General features: G+C 49.1%; 1 protein-coding gene across 1 annotated transcript in view; it reads right to left on the reverse strand.

The window, feature by feature from the left end:
* The window catches only part of LOC137677270 (lens epithelium-derived growth factor-like), a 50571-nt gene extending 26014 nt beyond the window's left edge, over window positions 1–24557 (reverse strand). Inside the window, exons 1-5 of the mRNA XM_068424555.1 lie at window positions 24471–24557; window positions 19527–19620; window positions 16035–16110; window positions 12128–12353; window positions 1249–1367 (exon numbers count right to left, since the gene is read on the reverse strand). Of these exons, the coding sequence (XP_068280656.1) occupies window positions 1249–1367; window positions 12128–12353; window positions 16035–16110; window positions 19527–19620; window positions 24471–24557 (602 nt within the window). The remainder of the gene's footprint in view (window positions 1–1248; window positions 1368–12127; window positions 12354–16034; window positions 16111–19526; window positions 19621–24470) is intronic.
* Window positions 24558–25914: the final 1357 nt, after the last annotated feature.

The following is a 25914-nucleotide window of genomic DNA, read 5'->3' on the forward strand; positions in this document are numbered from 1 at the left end:
CTGGATGCAGTACTCCAGGCGGGGGTCTCACAAGAGCAGAGTAGAGGGGCAGAATCCCCTCCCTCGACCTGCTGGCCACACTGCTTTTGATGCAGCCCTGGATACAGTTGGCCGCCTGGGCTACAAGCGCACATGGCCGGCTCATGTTGAGCTTCTCGTCAACCATCACCCCCAAGTCCTTCTCCTCAGGGCTGCTCTCAATCCATTCTCCGCCCAGTCTGTATTTGTGCTTGGGATTGCCCCGACCCACATGCAGGACCTTGCACTTGGCCTTGTTGAACTTCATGCGGTTTGCACGGGCCCACTTCTCAAGCCTGTCAAGGTCCCTCTGGATGGCATCCCTTCCCTCCAGCGTGTTGACTGCACCACACAGCTTGGCGTCGGCAAACTTGCTGAGGGTGCACTCAGTCCCACTGTCCATGTCTCCAACAAAGATGTTAAACAGCGCCCATCCCAATACCGACCCCTGAGGAACGCCACTCGTCACTGGTCTCCACTTGGAGATCGAGCCGTTGACCGCAACTCTGAGTGCGGCCATCCAGCCAATTCCTTATCCACCGAGTGGGCCATCCGTCGAGTCCATGTCTCTAATTTAGAGATGAGGATGTCCTGTGGGACAGTGTCAAATGCTTTGCACAAGTCCAAGTAGATTACGTCAGTCGCTCTTCCCCTATCCACCAGTGCTGTAACCCCGTCATAGAAGGCCACCAAATTTGTCAGGCACGATTTGCCCTTAGTGAAGCCATGTTGGCTGTCACCAATCACCTCCTTGATTTCCATGTGCCTTAGTATAGTTTCCAGGAGGTTCTGCTCCATGATCTTGCCAGGCACAGAAGCGAGACCGATCATGAATCTCAATCATCTCATGTATTCAAGACTTACTTAAAATGTAATACATGGCTCTGCTGGAACAAGAGAATTAGCTCTCTCTTCGGGTATTCTCAGGATACTTCTAAACAGAACCCACCAACTCTGTCCTACTGTTAGGAAATCTAAGTCACTGAAAGACTGACATCACTTAATTTCTGGATTCAATTTTTCCCGTCCTCCCACAGTACTACATATTGATTTACAAGAGCTTTTTTATTCTCCATTTAAAAAGTTAAATAATGCTTGGGGAAAAAAAAGGCAGAGGGAGGACACAGAACACAGTGCAAACCAATTGGGAATTTTGTCAGGTTTTGTGCCTCCTCTTAGTTTCAAAGTACTACCACAATGTACAGACACTATATATTAAAACATACTCACGGCTCAGATTCCATTTGCTCCTCTAGCTTACACTTTCTTTCTGTCAGTTCTCTCTCATGTTGGCCTTGTAACATGTTTCTTCTATGAGCTCCTTGAAAGTTTCTCCCTCCTTTTTTCTTCTGTTTTTATTTAGCATTTTAGGGCAAGAAGAAAGAAGGAATCTTTAGATTACTGAACGTCAAAAACATCAATATTTAAACCTACCTGCTCTAGATGTCTACACATTATTGCTCTAGTCCATGAAACACCCCGATGAGAGTTAGCATTCCTCTGTAACTAAACACAAATTTTTTATATCAGAGAATCATTTTGGTTGGAAAGGACCTTTAAGATCATCAAGTCCAACCGTTAACCTAGCACTGCCAAGTCCACCACTAAACCATGTCCCTAAGCACCACATCTACACGTCTTTTAAATACCTCCAGGGATGGTGACTCCACGACTTCCCTGGGCAGCCTGTTCCAGTGTTTCACAACCCTTTCGGTGACTAAATTTTTTCCTGATATCCAATCTAAACCTCCCCTGGTGCAACTTGAGGCCGTTTCCTCTCGTCCTATCACTTGTTACCTGGGAGAAGAGACCGACACCCGCCTTGTTACAACCTCCTTTCAGGTAGTTGTAGAGAGCGATAAGGTCTCCCCTCAGCCTCCTTTTCTCCAGACTAAACACCTCCAGTTCCTTCAGCCGCTCCTCATAGGACTTGTGCTCTAGACCCTTCACCAGCTTCATTGCCCTTCTTTGGACACGCTCCAGCACCTCAATGTCTGGTAGTGAGGGGCCCAAAACTGAACACAGTATTCGAGGTGCGGCCTCACCAGTGCTGATTACAGGGGGACGATCACTTCCTTAGTCCTGATGGCCACGCTATTTCTGATACAAGCCAGGATGCTGTTGGCCTTCTTGGCCACCTGGGCACACTGCTGGCTCATATTCAGCCAGCTGTCGACCAACACCCCCAGGTCCTTTTGTGACAGGCAGCTTTCCAGCCACTCTTCCCCAAGCCTGTAGCTTTGCATGGGGTTGTTGTGCCCCAAGTGCAGGAACCAGCACTTAGCCTTGCTGAATCTCATACAGTTGGCCTCGACCCATCGATCCAGCCTGTCCAAATCCCTCTGCAGAGCCTTCCCACCCTCAAGCTGATCAACACTGCTGCCCAACTTGGAGTTGTCTCAAACTTACTGAGGGTGCACTCGATCCCCTTGTCCAGATCGTTGATAAAGATATTAAAGAGAACTGGCCCCAGTACTGAGCCCTGGGGAACACCACTTGTGACCAGCTGCCAATGGGATTTAATTCCTTTTGCAACTCTTTGGGCCCAGCCATCCATCCATTTTTTTTTTTTTTTTACTCAGCGAAGAGAATGCTTGCCCAAGCCATGAGCAGCCAGTTTCTCCGGGAGAATGCTGTGGGAAACAGTGTCAAAGGCTTTGCTAAAGTCCAGGTAGACAACATCCACAGCCTTTCATAGAATCACAGAATCATAGAATGGTTTGGGTTGGGAGGGACCTTAAAGATCATCTAGTTCCAACCCCACTGCCATGGGCAGGGACACCTTTCCACTAGACCAGGTTGCTCCAAGTCCCATCCAACCTGGCCTTAAACACTGCCAGGGAGGGGGCATCCACAACTTCTCTGGGCAACTTGTTCCAGTGTCTCACCACCCTCGCAGTAAAGAACTTCCTAATATCTAAACTAAATCTCCCCTCTTTCAGTTTAAAACCATTCCCCCCCTCATCCTATCACTACATGCCCTTGTAAAAAGCCCCTCTCCAGCTTTCCTGTAGGCCCCCTTCAGGTACTGGAAGACTGCTAGAAGGTCTCCCCAGAGCCTTCTCTTCTCCAGGCTGAAGAGCCCCAACTCTCCCAGCCTGTCTTCATAGCAGAGGTGCTCCAGCCCTCTGAGCATCTCCGTGGCCTCCTCTGAACTCGCTCCAACAGCTCCATGTCCTTCTTACGTTGGGGCCACCAGAGCTGGCCGCAGTACTCCAGGCGGGGGTCTCACAAGAGCAGAGTAGAGGGGCAGAATCCCCTCCCTCGACCTGCTGGCCACGCTGCTTTTGATGCAGCCCTGGATACAGTTGGCCGCCTGGGCTACAAGCGCACATGGCCGGCTCATGTTGAGCTTCTCGTCAACCATCACCCCCCAAGTCGTTCTCCTCAGGGCTGCTCTCAATCCATTCTCTGCCCAGCCTGTATTTGTGCTTGGGATTGCCCCGACCCACATGCAGGACCTTGCACTTGGCCTTGTTGAACTTCATGCGGTTTGCACGGGCCCACTTCTCAAGCCTGTCAAGGTCCCTCTGGATGGCATCCCTTCCCTCCAGCGTGTCGACCGCCCCGCACAGTTTGGTGTCGTCGGCAAACTTGCTGAGGGCGCACTCAATCCCACTGTCCATGTCGCCGACAAAGATGTTAAACAGCGCCGGTCCCAATACCGACCCCTGAGGAACGCCACTCGTCACTGGTCTCCACTTGGACATCGAGCCGTTGACCGCAATTCTTTGAGTGCGGCCATCCAGCCAATTCCTTATCCACCGAGTGGGCCATCCGTCAAGTCCATGTCTCTCCAATTTAGAGACGAGGATGTCGTGCGGGACAGTGTCAAATGCTTTGCACAAGTCCAGGCAGATGAGGTCAGTCACTCTTCCCTTATCCACCAGTGCTGCAACCCCGTCATAGAAGGCCACCAAATTTGTCAGGCACGATTTGCCCGTAGTGAAGCCATGTTGGCCGTCACCAATCCCCTCCTTGATTTCCATGTGCCTTAGTATAGTTTCCAGGAGGATCTGCTCCATGATCTTGCCAGGCACAGAGGTGAGACTGACTGGCCTGTAGTTCCCCGGGTCTTCCTTTTTTCCCTTCTTGAAAATGAGGGTTATGTTTCCCCTTTTCCAGTCAGTGGGGACTTCACCAGACTGCCATGACTTCTCAAAAACGATGGATAGTGGCTTAGCAACTTCATCTGCCAGTTCCCTCAGGACCCGTGGATGCACTGCATCAGGTCCCATGGACTTGTGCACCTTCAGGTCCCTTAGATGGTCTCGAACCTGATCTTCTCCTACAGTGGGCGGTTCTTCATCCTTCCAGTCCCTGCCTTTGCCTTCTGCGACTCGGGCAGTGTGGCTAGAGCACTTGCCGGAGAAGACTGTGCCGGAGGCAAGAAAGTCATTGAGTACCTCAGCCTTCTCCGTATCCCGGGTAACCAGGTCTCCCATTGCCTTCCGGAGAGGGCACGCATTTTCCCTAGCCTTCCTTTTATCACTGACGTACCTATAGAAGCTTTTCTGGTTGTGGTCATGGATGGCTATGTCCTGTTCAGGAAAGACAGGCCGCTAAGGAGAGGTGGTGGAGTTGCTCTTTATGTGAGTGAGCAGCTAGAATGTATTGAGTTCTGTCCAGGGGCGGATCAGGAGCGAGTTGAGAGTTTGTGGGTGCGAATTAAGGGGCAGGCTGGCAGGGGTGATACTGTTGTGGGTGTCTATTACAGGCCACCGGATCAGGATGAGGAGGGTGATGAGGCCTTCTACAGGCAGCTGAGAGCAGTCTCGCAATTACAGGGCCTGGTTGTTGTGGGGGACTTCAACTACCCTGATATTTGCTGGGAGGCCTACTCAGCCAGCCATCCTCAGTCCAGGAGGTTCCTCCAGTGCATTGATGATAACTTTCTGATGCAAATGGTGGATGAGCCAACTAGGAGAGGAGCGCTGCTGGATCTTATCCTCACTAACAAGGAGGGTCTGGTTGAAGAGGTGAAGGTTGAGGGCAGCCTTGGTTGTAGTGACCATGAGATGGTAGAGTTCAGGATCTCATGTGGCAGGAACAGAATAGCTAGAAGAATCGCAACCCTGGACTTCAGGAGGGCCAACTTTGGCCTTTTCAAGCAATTGCTAGGGGAAATCCCATGGGACAGGGTACTAGAAGGTAAGGGGGCCCAAGATAGTTGGTTAGCATTCAAGGACTGCTTCTTCCGAGCTCAAGATCAGAGCATCCCAACAAGTAGGAAGTCAAGGAAGGGTACCAGGAGACCTGCATGGTTAAACAGGGAACTGCTGGGCAAACTCAAGTGGAAGAAGGGGGTGTACAGATCATGGAAGGAGAGGCTGGCCACTTGGGAGGAATATAAGTCTGTTTACAGAGGATGTAGGGAGGCAACTAGGAAAGCTAAGGCCTCCTTGGAATTAAACCTTGCAAGAGAGGTCAAGGACAACAGAAAGGGCTTCTTCAAATACATTGCAGGTAAAGCCAACACTAGAGGCAATGTAGGCCCACTGATGAATGAGGTGGGGGCCCTGGAGACAGAGGATAAAAAGAAGGCGGAGTTACTGAATGCCTTCTTTGCCTCTGTCTATACTGCTGGAGGCTGTCCTGAGGAGCCCCGGACCCCTGCGGCCCCAGAAGAAGTCAGGATAGAGGAGGAATCTGTCTTGGTAGATGAGGGCTGGGTCAGGGACCAATTAAGCAATCTGGACGTCCATAAATCCATGGGCCCTGATGGGATGCACCCGCGGGTGCTGAGGGAGCTGGCGGAAGTCATTGCTAGGCCACTCTCCATCATCTTTGCTAAGTCGTGGGCAACGGGAGAGGTGCCTGAGGACTGGAGGAAAGCAAATGTCACTCCAGTCTTCAAAAAGGGCAAGAAGGAGGACCCGGGGAACTATAGACCGGTCAGCCTCACCTCCATCCCCGGAAAGGTGATGGAACAACTTGTCCTTGGTGCTGTCTCTAGGCACATCAAGGATAGGGGGATCATTAGGGGCACTCAGCATGGCTTCACCAAGGGGAAGTCATGCTTAACCAACTTGATAGCCTTTTATGAGGACGTAACCCGGTGGATAGATGATGGTAAAGCTGTGGATGTGGTCTATCTCGATTTCAGTAAAGCGTTTGACACGGTCTCCCGCAGCATCCTCGCAGCTAAACTGAGGAAGTGTGGTCTGGATGATCGGGTAGTGAGGTGGATTGTGAACTGGCTGAAGGAAAGAAGCCAGAGAGTGGTGGTCAATGGGACAGAGTCCAGTTGGAGGTCTGTGTCTAGCGGAGTCCCTCAAGGGTCGGTACTGGGACCAGTACTATTCAATATATTCATTAATGACTTGGATGAGGGAATAGAGTGCACTGTCAGCAAGTTCGCTGATGACACAAAACTGGGAGGAGTGGCTGACACAACGGAAGGCTGCGCAGCCATTCAGAGAGACCTGGAGAGGCTGGAGAGTTGGGCGGGGAGAAATTTAATGAAATATAACAAGGGCAAGTGTAGAGTCCTGCATCTGGGCAAGAACAACCCCATGTACCAGTACAAGTTGGGGGCAGACCTGTTGGAGACCAGCGTAGGGGAAAGGGACTTGGGTGTCCTAGTGGACAGCAGGATGACCATGAGCCAGCAGTGTGCCCTTGTGGCCAAGAAGGCCAATGGCATCCTGGGGTGTATTAGAAGGGGTGTGGTTAGCAGGTCGAGAGAGGTTCTCCTCCCCCTCTACTCTGCCCTGGTGAGGCCGCATCTGGAATATTGTGTCCAGTTCTGGGCCCCTGAGTTCAAGAAGGACAGGGAACTGCTAGAGAGAGTCCAGCGCAGAGCCACGAAGATGATTAAGGGGGTGGAACATCTCCCTTATGAGGAGAGGCTGAGGGAGTTGGGTCTCTTTAGCTTAGAGACGAGGAGACTGAGGGGGGACCTCATTAATGTTTATAAATATGTAAAGGGCAAGTGCCATGAGGATGGAGCCAGGCTCTTCTCAGTGACATCCCTTGACAGGACAAGGGGCAATGGGTGCAAGCTGGAACACAGGAGGTTCCACATAAATATGAGGAAAAACTTCTTTACGGTGAGGGTGACCAAACACTGGAACAGGCTGCCCAGAGAGGTTGTGGAGTCTCCTTCTCTGGAGACATTCAAAACCCGCCTGGACGCGTTCCTGTGTGATATGATCTAGGCAATCCTGCTCCGGCAGGGGGATTGGACTAGATGATCTTTCGAGGTCCCTTCCAATCCTTAACATTCTGTGATTCTGTGATTCTGTGGTTGCCCTTGACGTCCCTGGCCAGGTTTAATTCTATCAGGGCTTTAGCTTTCCTAACCTGATCCCTGGCTGCTCAGACAATTTCTCTGTATTCCTCCCAGGCTACCTGTCCTTTCTTCCACCCTCTGTAGGCTTCCTTTTTGTGCCTGAGTTTGTCCAGGAGCTCCTTGTTCATCCATGCGGGCCTCCTGGCGTTTTTGCCTGCCTTCCTCTTTGTCGGGATGCATCGCTCCTGAGCTTGGGGGAGGTGATCCTTGAATATTAACCAGCTTGCTTGGGCCCCTGTTCCCTCCAGGGCTTTATCCCAAGGGACTCTACCAAGCAGGTCCCTGAAGAGGCCAAAGTCTGCTCTCTTGAAGCCCAGGGTGGTGAGCTGGCTGCGCGCCCTCCTTGCTGCCCTATGGATCTCGAACTCCACCATTTCATGGTCGCTGCAGCCAAGGCTGCCCTTGAGCTTCACATTCCCCACCAGCCCCTCCATGTTGGTGAGAACAAGGTCCAGCATGGCACCTCTCCTCGTCGGCTCCTCTATTACTTGGAGAAGGAAGTTATCATCCACGCATTCCAGGAACCGCCTGGATTGCTTGTGCCCTGCTGTGTTGTCTCTCCGACAGATATTGGGGTGGTTGAAGTCCCCCATGAGGACCAGGGCCTGTGAATGTGAGGCTACACCTATCTGTCTGTAGAGGGCCTCATCCGCTCGGTCTTCCTGGTCAGGTGGCCTGTAGCAGACGCCCACTATAATGTCTCCTGTCCCTGCCTTCCCTTTAATCCTGACCCATAAACTCTCCGTCGGCTCCTCCTCCATCCCCAGGCAGAGCTCCATGGACTCCAGATGGTCATTGACATAGAGGGCGACACCCCCTCCTCATCTCCCCTGCCTGTCCTTCCTAAAAAGCCTGTATCCTTCCATTCCAACAGTCCAGTCATAGGAGCCGTCCCACCACGACTCCGTGTTGCCAATAAGGCATAGCCCTGCAGGCGCGTGCACGTCTCTAGCTCCTCTTGTTTATTCCCCACGCTCTGTGCGTTTGCATAGAGGCATTTCAGTTGGGTCCCCGATGAAGCTGCCTTGCTGCCTGAAATTTCTTTCCGCTGCTCTTCCGGTGCTCTCCTGCTGACCTGCCATCCTTCTCCAGGCTCTGGGCACCTATTGCTGGCCCTGGCATCAAACTGGCTGGATTGGGATGGACTGAGGTTCCCCTCTCCCGGCAACTCTAGTTTAAAGCCCTCTGCACCAGCTTGGCAAGCCTATCACCAAAGATGGTCTTCCCCTTCTCTGTCAGATGGACCCCATCGGCTGCCAGTAGACCAGGTTTCTCAAAGCGAGTCCCATGGTCTACGTAGCCCAACCCCTGGCTGTGGCACCAGTCCTGTAACCATTTGTTGATTTACCCGATTCAACTGTCCATTTCAAACCCCTTCCCTTTGACCAGGAGGACTGATAAAAAAACTACCTGGGCTCCAGAGTCCTTTACCGCTGCTCCCAGGGCTCTGTAGTCCTTCTTGATACATGTCAGACTGCTCCTGGCTGCATCACTGGTGCCCACGTGAAACAATACCAGTGGGTAATAATCCGTGGATTGTACGAGGCTCGGTAGTCTCCAGGTGATGTCCCTGATGCGAGCCCCCGGTAAGCAGCACACCTCTCTAGAGAGTGCATCAGGTCAGCATATGGGCGCCTCTGTGCCTCTCAGAAGAGAGTCGCCTACCACTATCACCCGTTGCTTTTTCTTGGTAGCGCTGGTCGTTATACGGGGAGCACATTGGGCTGCTTTACTGATCTCCAGTGTCTCTCCTGATGTGACAGGTCTTTCCTCTTCAGTTTGCAGAGTAGTGAAGCGGTTCTGCAAGGGCACCTCAGGCTTCAGGGGAAGTCTCTTCCTCCTGCTGGTCCTTGCCGTTGCAACCTTCCATTCTTCTGCAGTATTATCCCCCCTTCCTTCTGTGTGTGCCGCTGGGGGGGGTTTCGGCTGCTTGGCTGTGGACTGTGGGGCCACTGCAGACTGTGCTTGGACCCTGTTATCCAACTCCTTCTCAGCCTCCCTGATGTCACGCAGCCTCCTCACCGCATCCTGCAGCTCAGCCACCTGCTGCAGGAGGTCCGCCACCTGGGCACACCTATTGCAGGCAGGTCTGCTGCCCGTCCCTGCCCCAGGAGAAAGGTCAAGGCACTTCCTGCAGCCTGAGGTCTGCACTCCAGCCTCTCCCTTCAGCAGCTCTGTCTGGGTGGAGGCACTGGTCACCGCTGGGGTTGATGGTGCAGATCCCCGAGCCGGAGCTGCAGCCTTTGCTCTCAGGCAAGTGCCCACCATTCCGCCTTGAGGATCAGGTAGGATGTATGCCCTTGACCTGTGTCGATGGCCACAGAACAGTGACCGGTTGCTGGGTACTTCAAGGCTCCCACTCGGCCAGTGGAATGCCCCTCCTTCAAAGAGGCGCCCTTCCTGCGCGCCCTTCCCCGCAAACTGCCGCGCCACGCTCTGGCCGACACACCACGCTCTGTTCGCAGCGCTCCTGGCCGCTGGCGCTCCCTAGGCCGCCTTTTGTAGGTGTGGCCGCTGTTGCTCTGGCAATGGCCACACCTGGTCAGAGACTCTCTGTGAGAGCTGCCGGCTCCTGGAGGGTCTCGCCGCTGCCCTGGCATTTCCCTGCCTCAGGAAAACCCCCTGTACACCAAGATCTGCCGCTCCACTGCGGGACGGGCCGGCTCCGGAGCAGCTCCCCTTGGCGACAGACTGCTAGTTTCCGTTACACGGCGTTTAAATATCCTGCCATTTCTCTGGCAATGCCCATGCTTCGTCAGCGACTCTCCACAAGACCTGCCGGCTCCTGGTGGGTCTCTCCCCTGCCTTGGTGTTTCCCTGTCTCAGGAAAACCCCCTGTGCACCAAGATGTGCCACTCCGCTGCGGGATGGGCTGGCTCCGGATCAGCTTCCATCGGCAACTTTCCCTCATCCACTAAGCGGGTCACCTTGTCATAGAAGGAGATCATATCAGTCAAGCAGGACCTGCTTTTCATAACCCCATGCTGACTGGGCCTGATCGCCTGCTTGTCCTGTACGTGCCGCGTGGTGGCACTCAAGATGATCTGCTCCATAACCTTCCCTGGCACCGAGGACAGACTGACAGGCCTGTAGTTCCCCGGATCCTCCTTCCAGCCCTTCCTGTAGATGGGCATCACATTTGCTAACTTCCAGTCACCTGGGACCTCCCCGGTTAGACAGGATTGCTGATACATGATGGAAAGTGGCTCGGTGAGCACTTCTGCCAGCTCCCTCGGTACCCTTGGGTGGATCCCATCCGGCCCCATAGACTTGTGTGTGTCTAAGTGGCATAGCAGGTCGCTAACCATTTCCCCTTGGATTATGGGGGTTTCATTCTGCGCCCCGTCCCTGTCCTCCAGCTCAGGGGGCTGGGTACCTGGAGAACAACTTGTCTTACTGCTAAAGACTGAGGCAAAGAAGGCATTAAGCACCTCAGCCTTTTCCTCATCCTTTGTCACTATGTTTCTCCCTGCATCCAATAAAGGACAGAGATTCTCCTTGTTCCTCCTCTTGTTCCTAATGTATTTATAGAAACATTTTTTTATTGCCTTTTACGGCAGTGGCCAGATTAAGTTCTAGTTGGGCTTTGGTCCTTCTAATTTTTTCCCTGCATAGCCTCACGACATCCTTGTAGTCCTCCTGAGTGGCCTGGCCCCTTCTTCCAAAGGTCGTAAACTCTCCTTTTTTTTTTTTTCCCCTGAGTTCCAGCCAAAGCTCTCTGTTCAGCCAGGCCAGTCCTCTTCCCCGCCGGCTCGTCTTTCGGCACATGGGGACGGCCTGCTCCTGCGCCTTTAAGATTTCCTTCTTGAAGAGTGTCCAGCCTTCCTGGACCCCTTTGCCCTTCAGGACTGCCTCCCAAGGGACTCTGTCAACCAGGCTCCTAAACAGGCCAAAGTCTGTCCTCTGGAAGTCCAAGGTAGCAGTTCTGCTAATCTACCTCCTTACTTCTCCAAGAATCGAAAACACTATCATTTTTTGATCGCTATGCCCAAAACAGCCTCCAACCGTCACATCACCCACAAGTTCTTCCCTGTTCACAAACAAGAGGTCCAGCGGGGCGCCTTCCCTAGTTGGCTCGCTCACCAGCTGTGTCAGGAAGTTCTCTCCCACACACTCCAGGAACCTCCGAGACTGTTTCCTCTCTGCTGTATTGTATGTCCAGCAGACATCTGGTGAGTTGAAGTCCCCCACGCGAACAAGGGCTAGCGATCGTGAGACTTCTCCCAGCTCCTTATAGAATATTTCGTCTGCCTCTTCATCCTGGTTGGGTGGTCTATAGCAGACTCCCACCATGAGATCTGCCTTGTTGGCCTTCCCCCCCCTCCATGCAGATAAGAAGCTGAGTTTTATTAGTGCTTTCTCTCGGATATGGAGAAGAATATCCCAAACACCAAAAAACCCAAAGCCATTCCCAAATGATAAGCTGGAGACAGCTTCCTATCTTTCAAAAATATATTTCACAGATCCCACAGATTCTCAACACTCAGGACAAAAAAAAATATATGCATTCAAGTAGGCATAATAAAGAAAAAAAAAACCAACAAACTTTTGCTACAATAAATCACTTACATTTAAATCCATCTTTTAAAAAAATAAAGTATTAGGTTTTTTTTCCTTTGTAAATATCTAACAGTTATTGAAAAGATTATTTGACAGAAAGGAATTCTGCAATTTCCCATTTCCAAGACATGCATCTATATTAGCCAGACACAAGACTCCAACACTTAATAGACGAAATTGAAGACCTAGTATTAGCTTTAAGAAATACTTTCAGTGAACTACTGTTCTTTAGTAAGTCAACAAAGAGCAATATACCTTATCACCTTCATGTTCTCCTTCATCCTCTTCAGAACCAGACGCTGATGGAAAACCCACTTGGGAAGTATTTCTCCTTTTTGGTTTGGTCTCCCTCTTTGCTTCTCTTCTGTCAAATTCCTTCCTTGATTTGTCGTCTTCCTTCTGACTCTCCTCATTATTTTTCCTTTGTTTTTTGGGCTTTTCTTCCAGTCCTTTTTTCTTTGTCTTCTCCTCTTCATGAACACTAAAACGCAGTAAATTATTTAAGCTTCATATTCATTATCTATACCCAGTTTAAAAGAGAACCAAACTCTCAGTTCAGGAAGATGTACTTTTTTAGTTTTTGCTATCAAATACTCCACCTGCACAAAGTTGGCTCACTCTTAGATCTTTCATTTCATAGGATTATAGGATAATTCAGGTTGGAAGGGGCCTCTGGAAGTCTCTTGTCCAACCCCTTGCTGGGGGTGGTTCAGACCAGGTTACTCAGGGCTTTCTCCAGTCTGGTCTTGAAAACCTCCAAGGATGGAGACTGGACAACCTCTCTGGGCAACCTGCCCCACTGCTTGACTGTCCTCAGGGTGAAAAAGTATTTCCCTATATCCAGCCTGATCCCCTCTTGTTTCAATTTATGCCCGTTGCCTCTCATCCTCCCACCATGCACCGTTGTGACGAGCCTGGCTCCTTCTTCTTGACGAGCTCCTTGTAGGTATTGGAAGGCTGTTATTAGATCTCCCCCAAAGCCTTCTCTTCTCCAGGCTGAACAAGCCCAGTTCCCTCAGCCCCTCCTCATAGGACATGTGTTCCAGCCCTCTGACCAGCTTGGTGGCCCTCTGCTGAACTCACTCCAGTTAGTCGGCATCCTTCTTGTATTGAGGAACCCAGGATTCTAGATGTGGTCTAAGAAGTGCTGAGTAGAGGGGGATAATCACTTCTCTCAATCTACTGCTGTGGTGGGTTGTCCTTGGCTGACTGCCAGATGCCCACCAAGCCACTCTGTCACTCCCCCTCCTGATGAGGAAGGGGGGAGAAAATAAGATGAAAAACTCATGGGTTGAGATAAAGGTGGTTTAATGAAAGAAAGCCTCAGTACGTGTAGCGATTGCTTCGGAAGACAAGCGCCTTAATAACAAATGCCCCTCCTCCCCCTCCTTTCTCTTAACTTTTATTGCTGAGCACGACATCATATGGTATGGAATATCCCTTTGGTCAGTTTGGGTCAGCTGTCCTGGCTATGTCCCCTCCCAACCTCTTGCCCACCCTCCAGCCTTTGGGGAGGGGGGGGGTGGGGCGGGGGGTGGCGAGACAGCCTTGATGCTGTGTGAGCACTGCTCAGCAATAGCCAAAACATTGGTGTGCTATCAACACCATTCTAGCTACAAATACAAAACACAGCGCTATGAGGGCTGCTATGGGGCAAGTTCACAGAATCACAGAATCAACCAGGTTGGAAGAGACCTTTGACCAGGTAAAACAAGAAGCAGCACATGCGGTTGCCCTGGGGCCCATAAGAACCAGTCCAAATGTCCAAAACATACTATACACATCAGCAGGGGACAAAACAAGCCAGTGGAGTTTATGGCAGAAAGTGCTAGGAAAGACCAGAGGAAGACCACTTGGATTCTGGAGCCAAGACTACCAAGCTGCTGCTGAAAACTGTATCCTGACAGAAAAAGAAATATTAGCCGCCTATGAGGGAATGTGGGCAGCATCTGAAGCGGTGGGGACAGAATCACAACTGCTGCTGGCACCTCGGCTACCAGTATTTCACTGGACGCTGAAAGGAGAAATGCCCTCGACTCATCATGTGGCAAGTGCTACCTGGAGTAAATGGACAGCCCTGATTACCCAGTGGGCTCAGAGAAGTCCGGGCCTGATAGAAGAGCTGATGGAATGGCCTGAAAAATCATGATTTTGGGGTCTCACCCAGGTATTACCACATAGAATCACAGAATCAACCAGGTTGGAAGAGACCTCTGGGATCATCGAGTCCAACCATTGCCCTGACACCACCATGTCAACTAGGCCATGGCACTAAGTGCCATGTCCAGTCTTGTCTTAAACACATCCAGAGATGGTGACTCCACCACCTCCCTGGGCAGCCCCTTCCAATGTCTAATGACCCTTTCTGAGAAGAAATGCTTCCTAATGTCCAACCTGAACCTCCCCTGGCAAAGCTTGAGGCTGTGTCCTCTTGTCCTATCGCTAGTTGCCCGGGAGAAGAGGCCGACTCCCACTTCACTACAACCTCCCTGCAGGTAGCTGTAGACTGCAATAAGGTCACCTCTGAGCCTCCTCTTCTCCAGGCTAAACAACCCCAGCTCCCTCAGCCATTCCTCACAGGTCAGACCCTCCAGACCCTTCACCAGCTTGGTCGCCCTCCTCTGGACTCTCTCCAACACCTCAACGTCTTTCTTGAAGTGCGGGGCCCAGAACTGGACACAGGATTCAAGGTACGGCCTCACCAGTGCCGAATACAGAGGGACGATCACTTCCCTAGACCGGCTGGCTACACTATTCCTAATAGAGGCCAGGATGCCATTGGCCTTCTTGGCCACCTGGGCACACTGCTGGCTCATGTTTAGCCGGCTGTCGATCAGCACCCCCAGGTCTCTTTCCGCCGGGCCGCTCTCTAACCACTCTTCCCCCAGCTTGTAGCGCTGCATGGGGTTGTTGTGGCCCAAGTGTAAGACCCGGCACTTGTTCTTGTTGAACCTCATGCCGTTGGTCTCGGCCCATCTATCTAACCTGTCCAGATCCCTCTGTAGGGCCTTCCTACCCTCCAGCAGATCGACACTCCCACCCAGCTTGGTGTCATCTGCAAATTTGCTGAGGGTGCACTCAATCCCTACGTCTAGATCATCTCTAAAGATATTGAACAGCACCGGCCCCAGAACTGAGCCCTGGGGAACACCGCTAGTGACCGGCCGCCAGTTGGACTTTGCCCCATTCACCATCACTCCCTGGGCTCGGCCATCCAGCCAGTTTTTAACCCATCGAAGAGTCCACCCATCCAAGCCCCGGGCAGCCAGTTTGTCTAGGAGGATGCTGTGGGAGACAGTGTCGAATGCCTTACTGAAGTCTAGATAGACTCCATCCACAGCCCTGCCCTCATCTACTAAGCGGGTCACTTGGTCATAGAAGGAGACCAGGTTGGTCAAGCAGGACCCGCCTTTCATGAATCCATGTTGGCTGGCCCCGATGCCCTGATTGTCCTGCATTTGCCATGTAATGGCACATGCCATAAAGTAAAGTTAACTCCATCCCAGTCAGACCCAATACAACTGCCCACGCTCCTGTTCATGCAGCCCAAGATGCTGTTGGCCTCCTTTGCTGCCAGGGCACACTGTTGGCTCATGGTCAGTTTTCTGTCTACCAGGATCCCCAGGTCCTTTTCAGCAGAGCTGCTCCACAGTCAGTCCCCAGCTTGTACCATTGCCAGGGGTTCTTCCTTCCCAGGGGCAGGACTTTGCATTTGTGCTGGTTGAATGTCATGAGGTTCCTGTCAGCCTGTTCCTCCAACCTGTCTAGTTCCCTCTGGATGGCAGCTCTGCCCTCAAGTGTATTGATTGCCCCCCCCCCCCCCGCCCCAATTTGCTGTCATCTGCAAACTTGAAGAGAGTGCACTCTGTCGCCTCCTCCAGGTCATTGATAAAGATGCTAAGCAGGACAGGTCCCAGGACAGACCCCTGCAGTATTCCACTTGTTACCAGCCTCCAGGCAGAAAACAACCTATTAACCCCTATCCTCTGAGCCCACTTTTTTACCCATCTGGTTGTCCACCCATCCTGACTGCAACATCCAACTTATACTGAGTACTACAAGGAAAATGCTGGGCAGGAACTCAGTAAGTCATGACAGCTCATCAAATGTAACCACTTGGTTTACAATAAAGACGGGCATTTTATATAAAAAGCCAACTCACGTGTCGGTCTCTGAAGGACAAGGTGGTTTCACCAATTTGGGTCTCCCTCTTGGTTTTGGAACCTTTAATTCAGTAGCTAATTATGCAAAAAGAACAGGTTAGTCTACAGCCATCACCCGTTCCTTATCTAAAAGGATTGTTTCTCATGTCAACACATAGAAGCAACACTTGAGTCAAACTTAGTAGGGTAAATACTCTATTTAAAAAAAATTCATATGTTGGAACTGTATACCAAAGTTTAATCGAGATCCCTTTGAAAAATTAAAATCTCAACCAACACTTTGGTACTTTAAAATAGCAGTCTAAGAGGTTTAAACCGTCTATTCTTGTGCCTTTTCCACCCAGTGCACTCAAAATGGCCCTGCCTCATGTTACACAGCTAATAAAAAAGAATAAGCCTGAAACAAGAGAATAATAAGTGGGGGGAAAAAACCTGAGCCTATTTATTAGTAGTAGTTTTAAGAGCTTCATGAAGCCTTCCCTGAGAGTAAATCAGTGTCAAGAAATTCTACCACCACACTGAGGTATACAGCACAGTTCTACATTTGCTCAGTTTCACCATGTTTCAGTGTTAAAGCGAGCTAAATAGTTTATCCACCTCCTCGACGTTTATACCCTGCAAATTCTGTAAAATGAAAATACTTAGTATGTTGCCATTATGGATTGAAATTTACGGAACATGCTTGTCTGCTATCCCCAGTGACCATTCTGTTAGGAAAAACCTAACAACCCAGTGTTTGAAGCGCTGTTGGTGTTAGTGTGGAGCACTGTATCCTGGTTTCACTGGGGTTTGGTTTCAGTTTGTGGCCAGCCATGGTGATCAAGGCCCTCAGCAGTTAAATCCGGGGCAGCTGACCCAGGCTGGCCCACAGGTGTGTTCTATATCATTGGCATCAAGCTCTCTATAAAAGAGAGGGTTTGGGGGGCAGAGGGGGATTTTTTTCCTGCTCTCCTTATCTCTCTTCCCTTTTCCCTGTTTGTTGTTGTGATTCCTGGAGCAACTTGCCAGTGATTTGTGGATGAGTATATTTCTGTCTGTTTTGTGTTGTCATTTATATTGATTTTCTTAATTTCATTAAATCTGGTTAACTTCATCCCACGAGTCTCCCTCTCTTTTTCCCAATTCCCTTCCTCATTTGGGGAAGGGATATTGGGTGATAGAAAAACTGCTATTGTTTAGCCCCGGGTGCGGGCTAAACGAAGACACACTGCTAAGCAAGAGATGCATGCATCATATTAATGCGAGAGAATGCTACACAGTACATCATCTAGTAACACATTTCCCATAGGGTGCCAAAGCATCTCTTGTAAAGGTCCTTTCCTGCTCTTACAGACAATAGCTTGTATAAACACAATTCATTTGAAAGATCAATATAATCCCACACACATTAAAATATTAAAAATGTTCTTTTAATAAAAATAATGAAAGTGGGTGAAGTACTAAGGTAATACTTCATTTCCTCACATCTAGCCTTGAATAGTTTGCCTTGGGAGCTAACTATGGTTGCGCTTTCTAAAAGTTATTTTCATAATCACAGAATGTTAGGGATTGGAAGGGACCTCGAAAGATCATCTAGTCCAATCCTCCTGCCGGAGCAGGATTGCCTAGACCATATCACACAGGAACGCGTCCAGGCGGGTTTTGGATGTCTCCAGAGAAGGAGACTCCACAACCTCTCTGGGCAGCCTGTTCCAGTGTTCGGTCACCCTCACCATAAAGAAGTTTTTCCTCATATTTATGTGGAACCTCCTGTGTTCCAGCTTGCACCCATTGCCCCTTGTCCTGTCAAGGGATGTCACTGAGAAGAGCCTGGCTCCATCCTCATGGCACTTGCCCTTTACATATTTATAAACATTAATGAGGTCCCCCCTCAGTCTCCTCGTCTCTAAGCTAAAGAGACCCAGCTCCCTCAGCCTCTCCTCATAAGGGAGATGTTCCACCCCCTTAATCATCTTCGTGGCTCTGCGCTGGACTCTCTCTAGCAGTTCCCCGTCCTTCTTGAACTGAGGGGCCCAGAACTGGACACAATATTCCAGATGCGGCCTCACCAGGGCAGAGTAGAGGGGGAGGAGAACCTCTCTTGACCTGCTAACCACACCCCTTCTAATACACCCCAGGATGCCATTGGCCTTCTTGGCCCCAAGGGCACACTGCTGGCTCATGGTCATCCTGCTGTCCACTAGGACCCCCAGGTCCCTTTCCCCTACGCTGGTCTCCAACAGGTCTGCCCCCAACTTGTACTGGTACATGGGGTTGTTCTTGCCCAGATGCAGGACTCTACACTTGCCCTTGTTATATTTCATTAAATTTCTCCCCGCCCAACTCTCCAGCCTGTCCAGGTCTCTCTGAATGGCTGCGCAGCCTTCCATTGTGTCAGCCACTCCTCCCAGTTTGGTGTCATCAGCGAACTTGCTGACAGTGCGCTCTATTCCCTCATCCAAGTCATTAATGAATATATTGAATAGTACTGGTCCCAGTACCGACCCTTGAGGAACTCCGCTAGACACAGGCCTCCAACTGGACTCAGTCCCATTGACCACCACTCTCTGGCTTCTTTCCTTCAGCCAGTTCACAATCCACCTCACTACCCGATCATCCAGACCACACTTCCCCAGTTTAGCCGCGAGGATGCTACCAGATGATAATGCTACCAGATACAGATGAATATGAAGTATTAAATTATCTGTTTCCCAGACTAAATGCTCATATAGCATATTTAAGTGCTCCAATAACTTTCCCCATGTTAGCAGTAAACAAATTTTAAAACCTTCCCTTCAAGAATACTTGCAAACTTGCCATAAGAATTACAATTAAATCATTGCTACTTTCACAAACAAGTACTGCAGAACTATTAGCAAAATCTTTTAAATTACATGCTGCTTCTAATAGCTATATTTTCTTCTCAGTTGTCTATCAGTCTACAGAGATTTCCTTTAAATGTCTTTTCAGCAAAATCTCTCCAGCTCTTCACTTGTTTTTACTGTCCTCTGAGCTCTACCTATAGACAGTCTCCCTCCCCCCCCTTTTTAAAAAACTTGTTTTGTGGATATTCTAACACAACTTAAGTACCAATTTTATACATCTTTGATTAATATAAACCTTTGTGAAGCCACAGTGAAACAGAGGTCTTATTGCATAGTCTGTAAGTTAGCAGAATCCTATGGAGGCTTTCCTAAAGGTGATACTTGCAAGGGAATACAATGATCCTTATTTCAGAGGACCCAGCATAACCGTAAACATTTTAAGGCCCTTTATGTGCTAAATTGCTAAATACCTCAGGTTGCCATGTAGGATAGTTTAGATGTATATATATATATATTTTTTATATATATATATATATATATAAAAAATATATAAAAATTGGAAGTTTACATATTAGGAAATATTCTGTAATACTCTGGAGATCTAGGAGCAATAAATCCTCCAACCATCTCTATTAAGTTATTTTGTATGGGGAAAAATAAATTAAATTCCTTTTTGTTTAAAGTTACCTGCTGGTCTTCCTCTTTTAGAGCTTACTTTTGGAGTCACGGCCACTGCACCTGCTACCACTGCGGCTTCCACAGCTTCAGTTTGTTTTTCAGCCTAATTTAAAGAAAGCAATCCACAAATTAAAACCATAGACTCTCTCCCCGTAAAGCAGCTATTTCTTATTTGCTTCCCAAAATATTGCATAAAATATATTTCTAAACTGCTAAAAAATAAACAAACTAGTTCAGTAGAGTAAGGATGCATAAAAAGCCCAGTAGTTTCTGAATAAAAATTCATAAATATTTGGGACAAAGCACTCCGTTTATAAGGGGGAAAGTAAACCTTAAATGATTGTTGCAGTGGTCACTGCAAAGGGCTTGGAGCAAATGCTGCAATCGTTCGGGTTTTATAACTCAGCGGAAGAAACCCCACTGCTAAAATCCAGAAGAAGGATGTGAAGAGTTTTCTAGCAAACCAATACATTAGTGCTGGTTGGAGTGAAAGGAAGTACAAGCTTGAATGTGCACGCTGCTGATGATAGCATGGTCCTGCAGTCAACACAAACTTCCTTTTCTTTTTCCAGCACAAAAAGAATATTGGATTCCATCTTCTACACTTCCAAGGGCATTGAGTTTGGTACTGGTACCAGTGTCAGAACTACAGTAAAAAACTGTTTGGCTTACTATTCAGGAACGCCTGAATGGAATACAAATCAGATCCTGAATAACTGCAGTTCACAGCTTGGCATGTTGACTTGAGCTCAGTTGGTGTGTGGGGGGACACAGTCCTCTTAAGGAGAGAAGCTGGCATCACTAACTGGCTTCAGTCTTCCAAACTTCATCTACTGCTGAATGTGCATCAACACACTGAGGTTCTAGTCTTATTCCAGGACAATGAATTTTAAAATAAGACTTACGTCTAAAATTCTTTATATGGCTATTAATGTTGCTTTATTATTTTTTTCTAGAACATCAGGTGAAGAGAGAGAGCTTGAAAATCCAAAGGAATCTCTTTGAAAAGAAATGATGCCACTGGAGTCTTCTTTTTTTTTTTTTAAATACAAAATAAGAGTTTTGCATTTGAAAGCTACGGACCAAATGTTTTAAAAATTTTATAAGCATAGTATTTTGATGTTAAATTTTGTGGGATAACAGCCCCTTTAATCTTCATTTGAAAAGTATTTAAATGCTTTGCTGATGGTTCTATCCAGTATTAATAAGCAATATACATCTCAAAATCCCATTCAGAAAACAGGAGACAGAGTTGTAGTATGTTTTAATCTGATTCCTGTATGTTTGTCCAGTTAATAGCAGGAAAGAGTGTAAATAGTTTTTCAACTGCTTAATTGCTTCATTTGTATAAAACATACTCTCTTCCAGTCATGCTGACCTGTTAGTGTGTAGTTTTTCAACATGTGTCAGGATGGCTTTTTACTGTGCTTTGTATGAGTTGGAAACATTGTTTTTATAGCGGTTAATGTTAAAGTTTAATTTTATTCTTGTAAAACATTGTACCAAGTGATGCTATGTACCAATTTACGCTGTGTGAATTCTCATAGTATGCTTTTGGTATTATAGATGTCATACTAGGAAGAAATCTGGTGTTTTCACTGAACCTGTTGATGATGCACATTGGTTAGAAAAGAGTCTTTGAATGCTTTTTAAAAAAATTGAAGTCTTTAAGAACCAACTTCATTGTATGAGTTTAATGTTCAAATTGTATAAATTAAGGCATTCATAAGGGCCATAACTGTTGGAATGTCTAAGTCAAAGCTGTTAAGAACTTTTCCTTGGCATGAACTTGAGGGGTTTAGAACTTAGAATTTCAAAAAAAGAACTTGTAAAGATGTCTGAAGGCAAGAAAGGAAGGAGACAGAGAAGTGCTACACTTGTAAAATCCCTCAGCCCTGCCCCACTCTCATGCAACCCTGCCCCCTTGCACTCTCTCTCTTTCTCTCTTCCCCCCGCGGCCCCCCTCTCTAACCCCTGTGCTGTCTCTGCCCCCTGTGCTCTCTGCCCTCCTCTGGTTGTCTTGGCCTACTGAGCTGATGTCACTCGAATAACTAGACCGATGTTGGAGGCCCACTGTTTGACCTTCGGTATGTTGCTATGTAGTTGTTAGGGTTGTAACTTTTGTTAGATGAAGCACAACAAAGCAGGTGTTATAAAAAAACACATAATTGGCAGAAATAGCATATCTAAACTTATTCAAGAATATTTGCCTGGCAACTCGCTACACCAATCAACGAGCAACAGTTCAGAGCAGTCCAACAACAACTAAAGATGAAATAATCTGGAAGGTGCGCTCCACCTCATAAAACACATCCACCTCAGCCTGAAGAGGGGCAGCATGACCCTCCCTTTGGGGATGCCTGGGACCATGTCGTGCATGGCCAGAATGGACACCCTCAACACCCTACGCCTCCCAACCTCTGACAACCGCTGCTCCTGTCAGCAAGGAAAGGGGAAGTAGAGACAGCCACTTTTCATGTAACTTTGTAGTGTTCTTTGCATTAATAATCACTCTTTCACGGGGACAATAAATATCCAAACTCCTTCACACGGAACCAATTATTGCATAGTAATCAATGCATGCGTTTAGTCTGTCCAGACCTAAACAATGACATTACTAAAACTGCTGTCAGAAGTGGCTTCCAAAGGAAGCTTTGGACTGTGAAAAGAGGATTGTACAGCTGTAGTGCATCCAACAAATGTCCACAACGCAGAGGCCACCTACAGCTGCCAAATTTGTTTGCCAGAGTGTAATCTTGCAGATCTTGAGGGTGGGTGCTCGGGGGAAAGAGCCTGGCAGGAAGTATGTTTAGTACTCCTACTTGAGGTAGGATAGCACAAGCATTTTGAAACTTGTTCTAACGTAAGAGCAAGGGAACCTGGGAAGTGACTCCTGAACCTCCAGTACCTGGATGGGATGAGGAATGGGTGCCTTTGGCTCAGTGCCTGCTTTGGATGCATCTTCCAGTGGCTTGGGAACTGAAACCTGAGCACACCAAGAGCCTGAAAGAATTGGCAACCCAGCTGGGAAAAGGTTTTAATGCCTTGTACTGGGTCTGGCTGGGCTGGAGTTAATTTTCTTCATAGCAGGCCTTATGGTGCTGTGCTTTACATTTGTGACTAAAACAGTGTTGATAAGGTGTCCCTGCCAATGGCAGAGGGGTTGGAACTAGATGATCTTTAAGGTCCCTTCCAACCCAAACCATTCTATGATTCTATGATAACACACCAATGTTTTAGCTATTGCTTAACAGTGCTTGCACAGCATCAAGGCCGCCTTTGTTTCTCACACTGCCCCCCACCTCCCAGGGAGTAGGCTGGGAGTGGACAAGAGGTTGGGAAGAGACACAGCTGGGACAGCTGACCCAAATTGACCAAAGGGAAATTCCATGCCATATAATGTCATGCTCAGCAATAAAAACGAGGGGGGTGGGGAGGGGAGGGGGGAGTCATTCCAAGGTAGCCGTTGCTTGGGGCATCGGTCTACCCATGGGAAGTGGTGAGTGATTGCCTTTGCATCACGTGTTTTTTTCCTTTGTTTCCTTCATCTATTAAACTGTCTTTATCTCCACTGACAAGTTTTGCTCTTCCAATTCTCTTCCCCATCTCTCGAGAGGGAGGGGGAGTGAGTGAGCAGCTTTGCTGCTGGCTGGGGTCAACCCACCACGTGCCTACAAGGAAATGATGAAAAATGCACCACACTGATGTGGGGGTGCGCCTTTACATGCTGGCCTCTTTTAGAATGGAGTTGCAAAGGCCAGCTGCGGATGTGAGAAGCAGAGAGCCGAGCAGCCGCTCTAGAGTGGAGTAATGGCTGACCTAGCTGGAGTTGCCCCCTTAGTCCAAACTAGGCAATAGAAAAGGAAGGGAACAGAATGATTAAAGAACGATTAATGTAAATGGGGGGGGGGCAGGAATGACAGTGTCAGGGATCATGGTGGCCCATCCACCTCTGAGGGTACATTGGAAGAAGAGGAAGAAACTGAAACCATATTATCTTTACATAGTGCTGATTTCTGAGACTGTATTGGGTTTGGCTGGGATGGAGTTAACTTTCCCCATAGCAGCCCTCATAGTGCTGTGCTTTGCATTTGTAGCTAGAAAGAGGTTGGGAGGGGACATAGCCAGGACAGCTGACCCAAACTGACCAAAGGGATATTCCATACCATATGACATTGTGCTCAGCAATAGAAGCTAAGAGAAAGGAGGAGGGGGGGGGACATTCGTTATTAAGGCGTTTCTCTTCTGAAGCATACTGAGGCCCTACTTCCCAGGAAGTGGCTGGACATGACCTGCTGATGGGAAGTAGAGAATAAATCTTCTTTTTTTTTTGTCTTCTTTGCTTCCGGGTGCGGCCTTTGCTTTCTTTCATTAAACCACCTTTATCTCGACCCATGAGTTTTTCATCTTATTTCCTCCCCCCCTCCTGATGAGGAGGGGGAGTGACAGAGTGGCTTGGTGGGCACCTGGCGGCCAGCCAAGTTCAACCCACCACGGAGACCTAAGGGCTGATTTTAAGCGGGGAGTATAAGAAAACCTGCTAATCTGGCTATTAAGGTTCTGGGATGTGGGCACCAGCGGCTTAGAGCTAGATAACTGGGAGGCACCACGGTTGGGGATCTCTGTCCAATGATGGAGCTGTGGATAGTGCAACCAGATCTTGTGGTGAAACTAATCTGTGATATAGACTGCTTGCTGGGGTGAGAGGCCGTGATTTACAGAAAGAGGACCTTCTGGATGTGGGCATCCAGAAGCAGTGGCATATGGCTGAAGAAGGGATTCAGAGGTTAAGGGAATGAGTGGTGGTCAAAGTGGTGTATGGCATGACAGACAGCCCACCTTTGATCGATCTGGACCAAGAGGGGGTGACCCAGGCCATTTGGAAGCGATTGGTTTGTGGGGGGCCCCCCTCAGTTAGCCAGTACCATGGCTGGGATGATTTTAGGAACCAACCCCTTGACCCTGGTGGGGGAAGTAGGTGATGCACTCCGTTTGTGAAGTTTCTGCCTCCTCCTCTGTGAAGGCGTGGGTGGTCGACATGCGAGAACAAGGGGGCCCGGTGCCACCTGCTGATGGACTGAAGGAGCAGATGCCCCAGAGTGACCCACAGAGCTCTGTGGGCATGGCTGTAAGAGCAAGGGAAGGACATGGCCTGGTGGCATGGCAGAAGCACCAGGGAGTTGGCCACCCAGGTGCATGAACTCCGACAGCAACAAAGGACATCTGCCAAACCACAGCAGGCTGAGAACGGCCTCACGCCATCAGCCCCACCAGCGGAAGACGACTCCTACAGCTTTCTCCTGGAAGAACTGGCTCCGATAAACCTCCCATAGGAAAGCCCTGCCCCCAGCCAGGTTGAGAAAAGGGACGATGAAGATGTTACAGAGAATAATAGGATTTACTGTTCCCCCCCCCTTCCCTGAGCTTTTATTGCTGAGCATGACGTCATATGGTATGGAATATCCCTTTTGTCAGTTGGGGGTCAGCTGCCCTGGCTGTGTCCCCTCCCAACCTCTTGCCCACCCTTCAGTCTACTGGTCTTTGGGGGGGGTGGGGGCGGGGATCGGAGAGATAGCCTTGATGCTGTGCAAGCGCTGTTCAGCAATAGCCAAAACATTAGTGTGTTATCAACACCGTTTTAGCCACAAATGCAAAGCACAGCACCATACGGGGTGCTATGAAGTTAACTCCATCCCAGCCAGACCCAGTACACTGGCACTCCCGGCTCAAAGTCTGTAGGACCCTCCCTAGATCCAGAGATCTATGGCCCCTCCAACTGATGCTAGGACCCTCACTTGCTCCAGTAGTTGACACCACAGGCCAGGGGCGCCCACACCTTTGGTCTGACTCCAGTAGCTAGCACTAAATCCACTCACAGAGGTCTCACCAGTAGCTGGTACTTAGCCCTTGCAGCACACATACACAGGGGATAGGGAGTGAGATTAAACAGAGAGAGAGTTAAGAAAAGATTTAAGAAGAAGATAGGACAGACTGGTGGTTAGGAGCAGGGCTCAGCCAGACAAGCGTACTGATCTGCCCAATTTTACATGCGACTGGCCCCTTTTACACCCTTTTCTGTCTACCCCCCCCCACCTTTTTGTTCCTCCCTGCTCCCCCTATCCCTGGACATTGTCTCATCAGCTGTAATAGTCCCACCGACCCCCTCCTGGACCCCCCTCCTGGACCCACAGATTTGCATCCTTATCAGTTGCAAAGTCCTGGGTTTGCCTGCAGTTCCTTGATAGCCAATTAGTGTGAGTGATCAGGTTTGTTTCTGGTAATCACAGAATCACAGAATGGATAGGGTTGGAAGGGACCTCTGGAGACCATCTAGTCCAACCCCCTGCCAAAGCAGGTTCCCCTAGAGCACGTCGCACAGGGTCACGTCCAGGCAAGT

The sequence above is a fragment of the Nyctibius grandis genome, unplaced genomic scaffold, assembly GCF_013368605.1.
Source record: "Nyctibius grandis isolate bNycGra1 unplaced genomic scaffold, bNycGra1.pri scaffold_113_arrow_ctg1, whole genome shotgun sequence".
Classification (NCBI taxonomy): domain Eukaryota; kingdom Metazoa; phylum Chordata; class Aves; order Nyctibiiformes; family Nyctibiidae; genus Nyctibius; species Nyctibius grandis.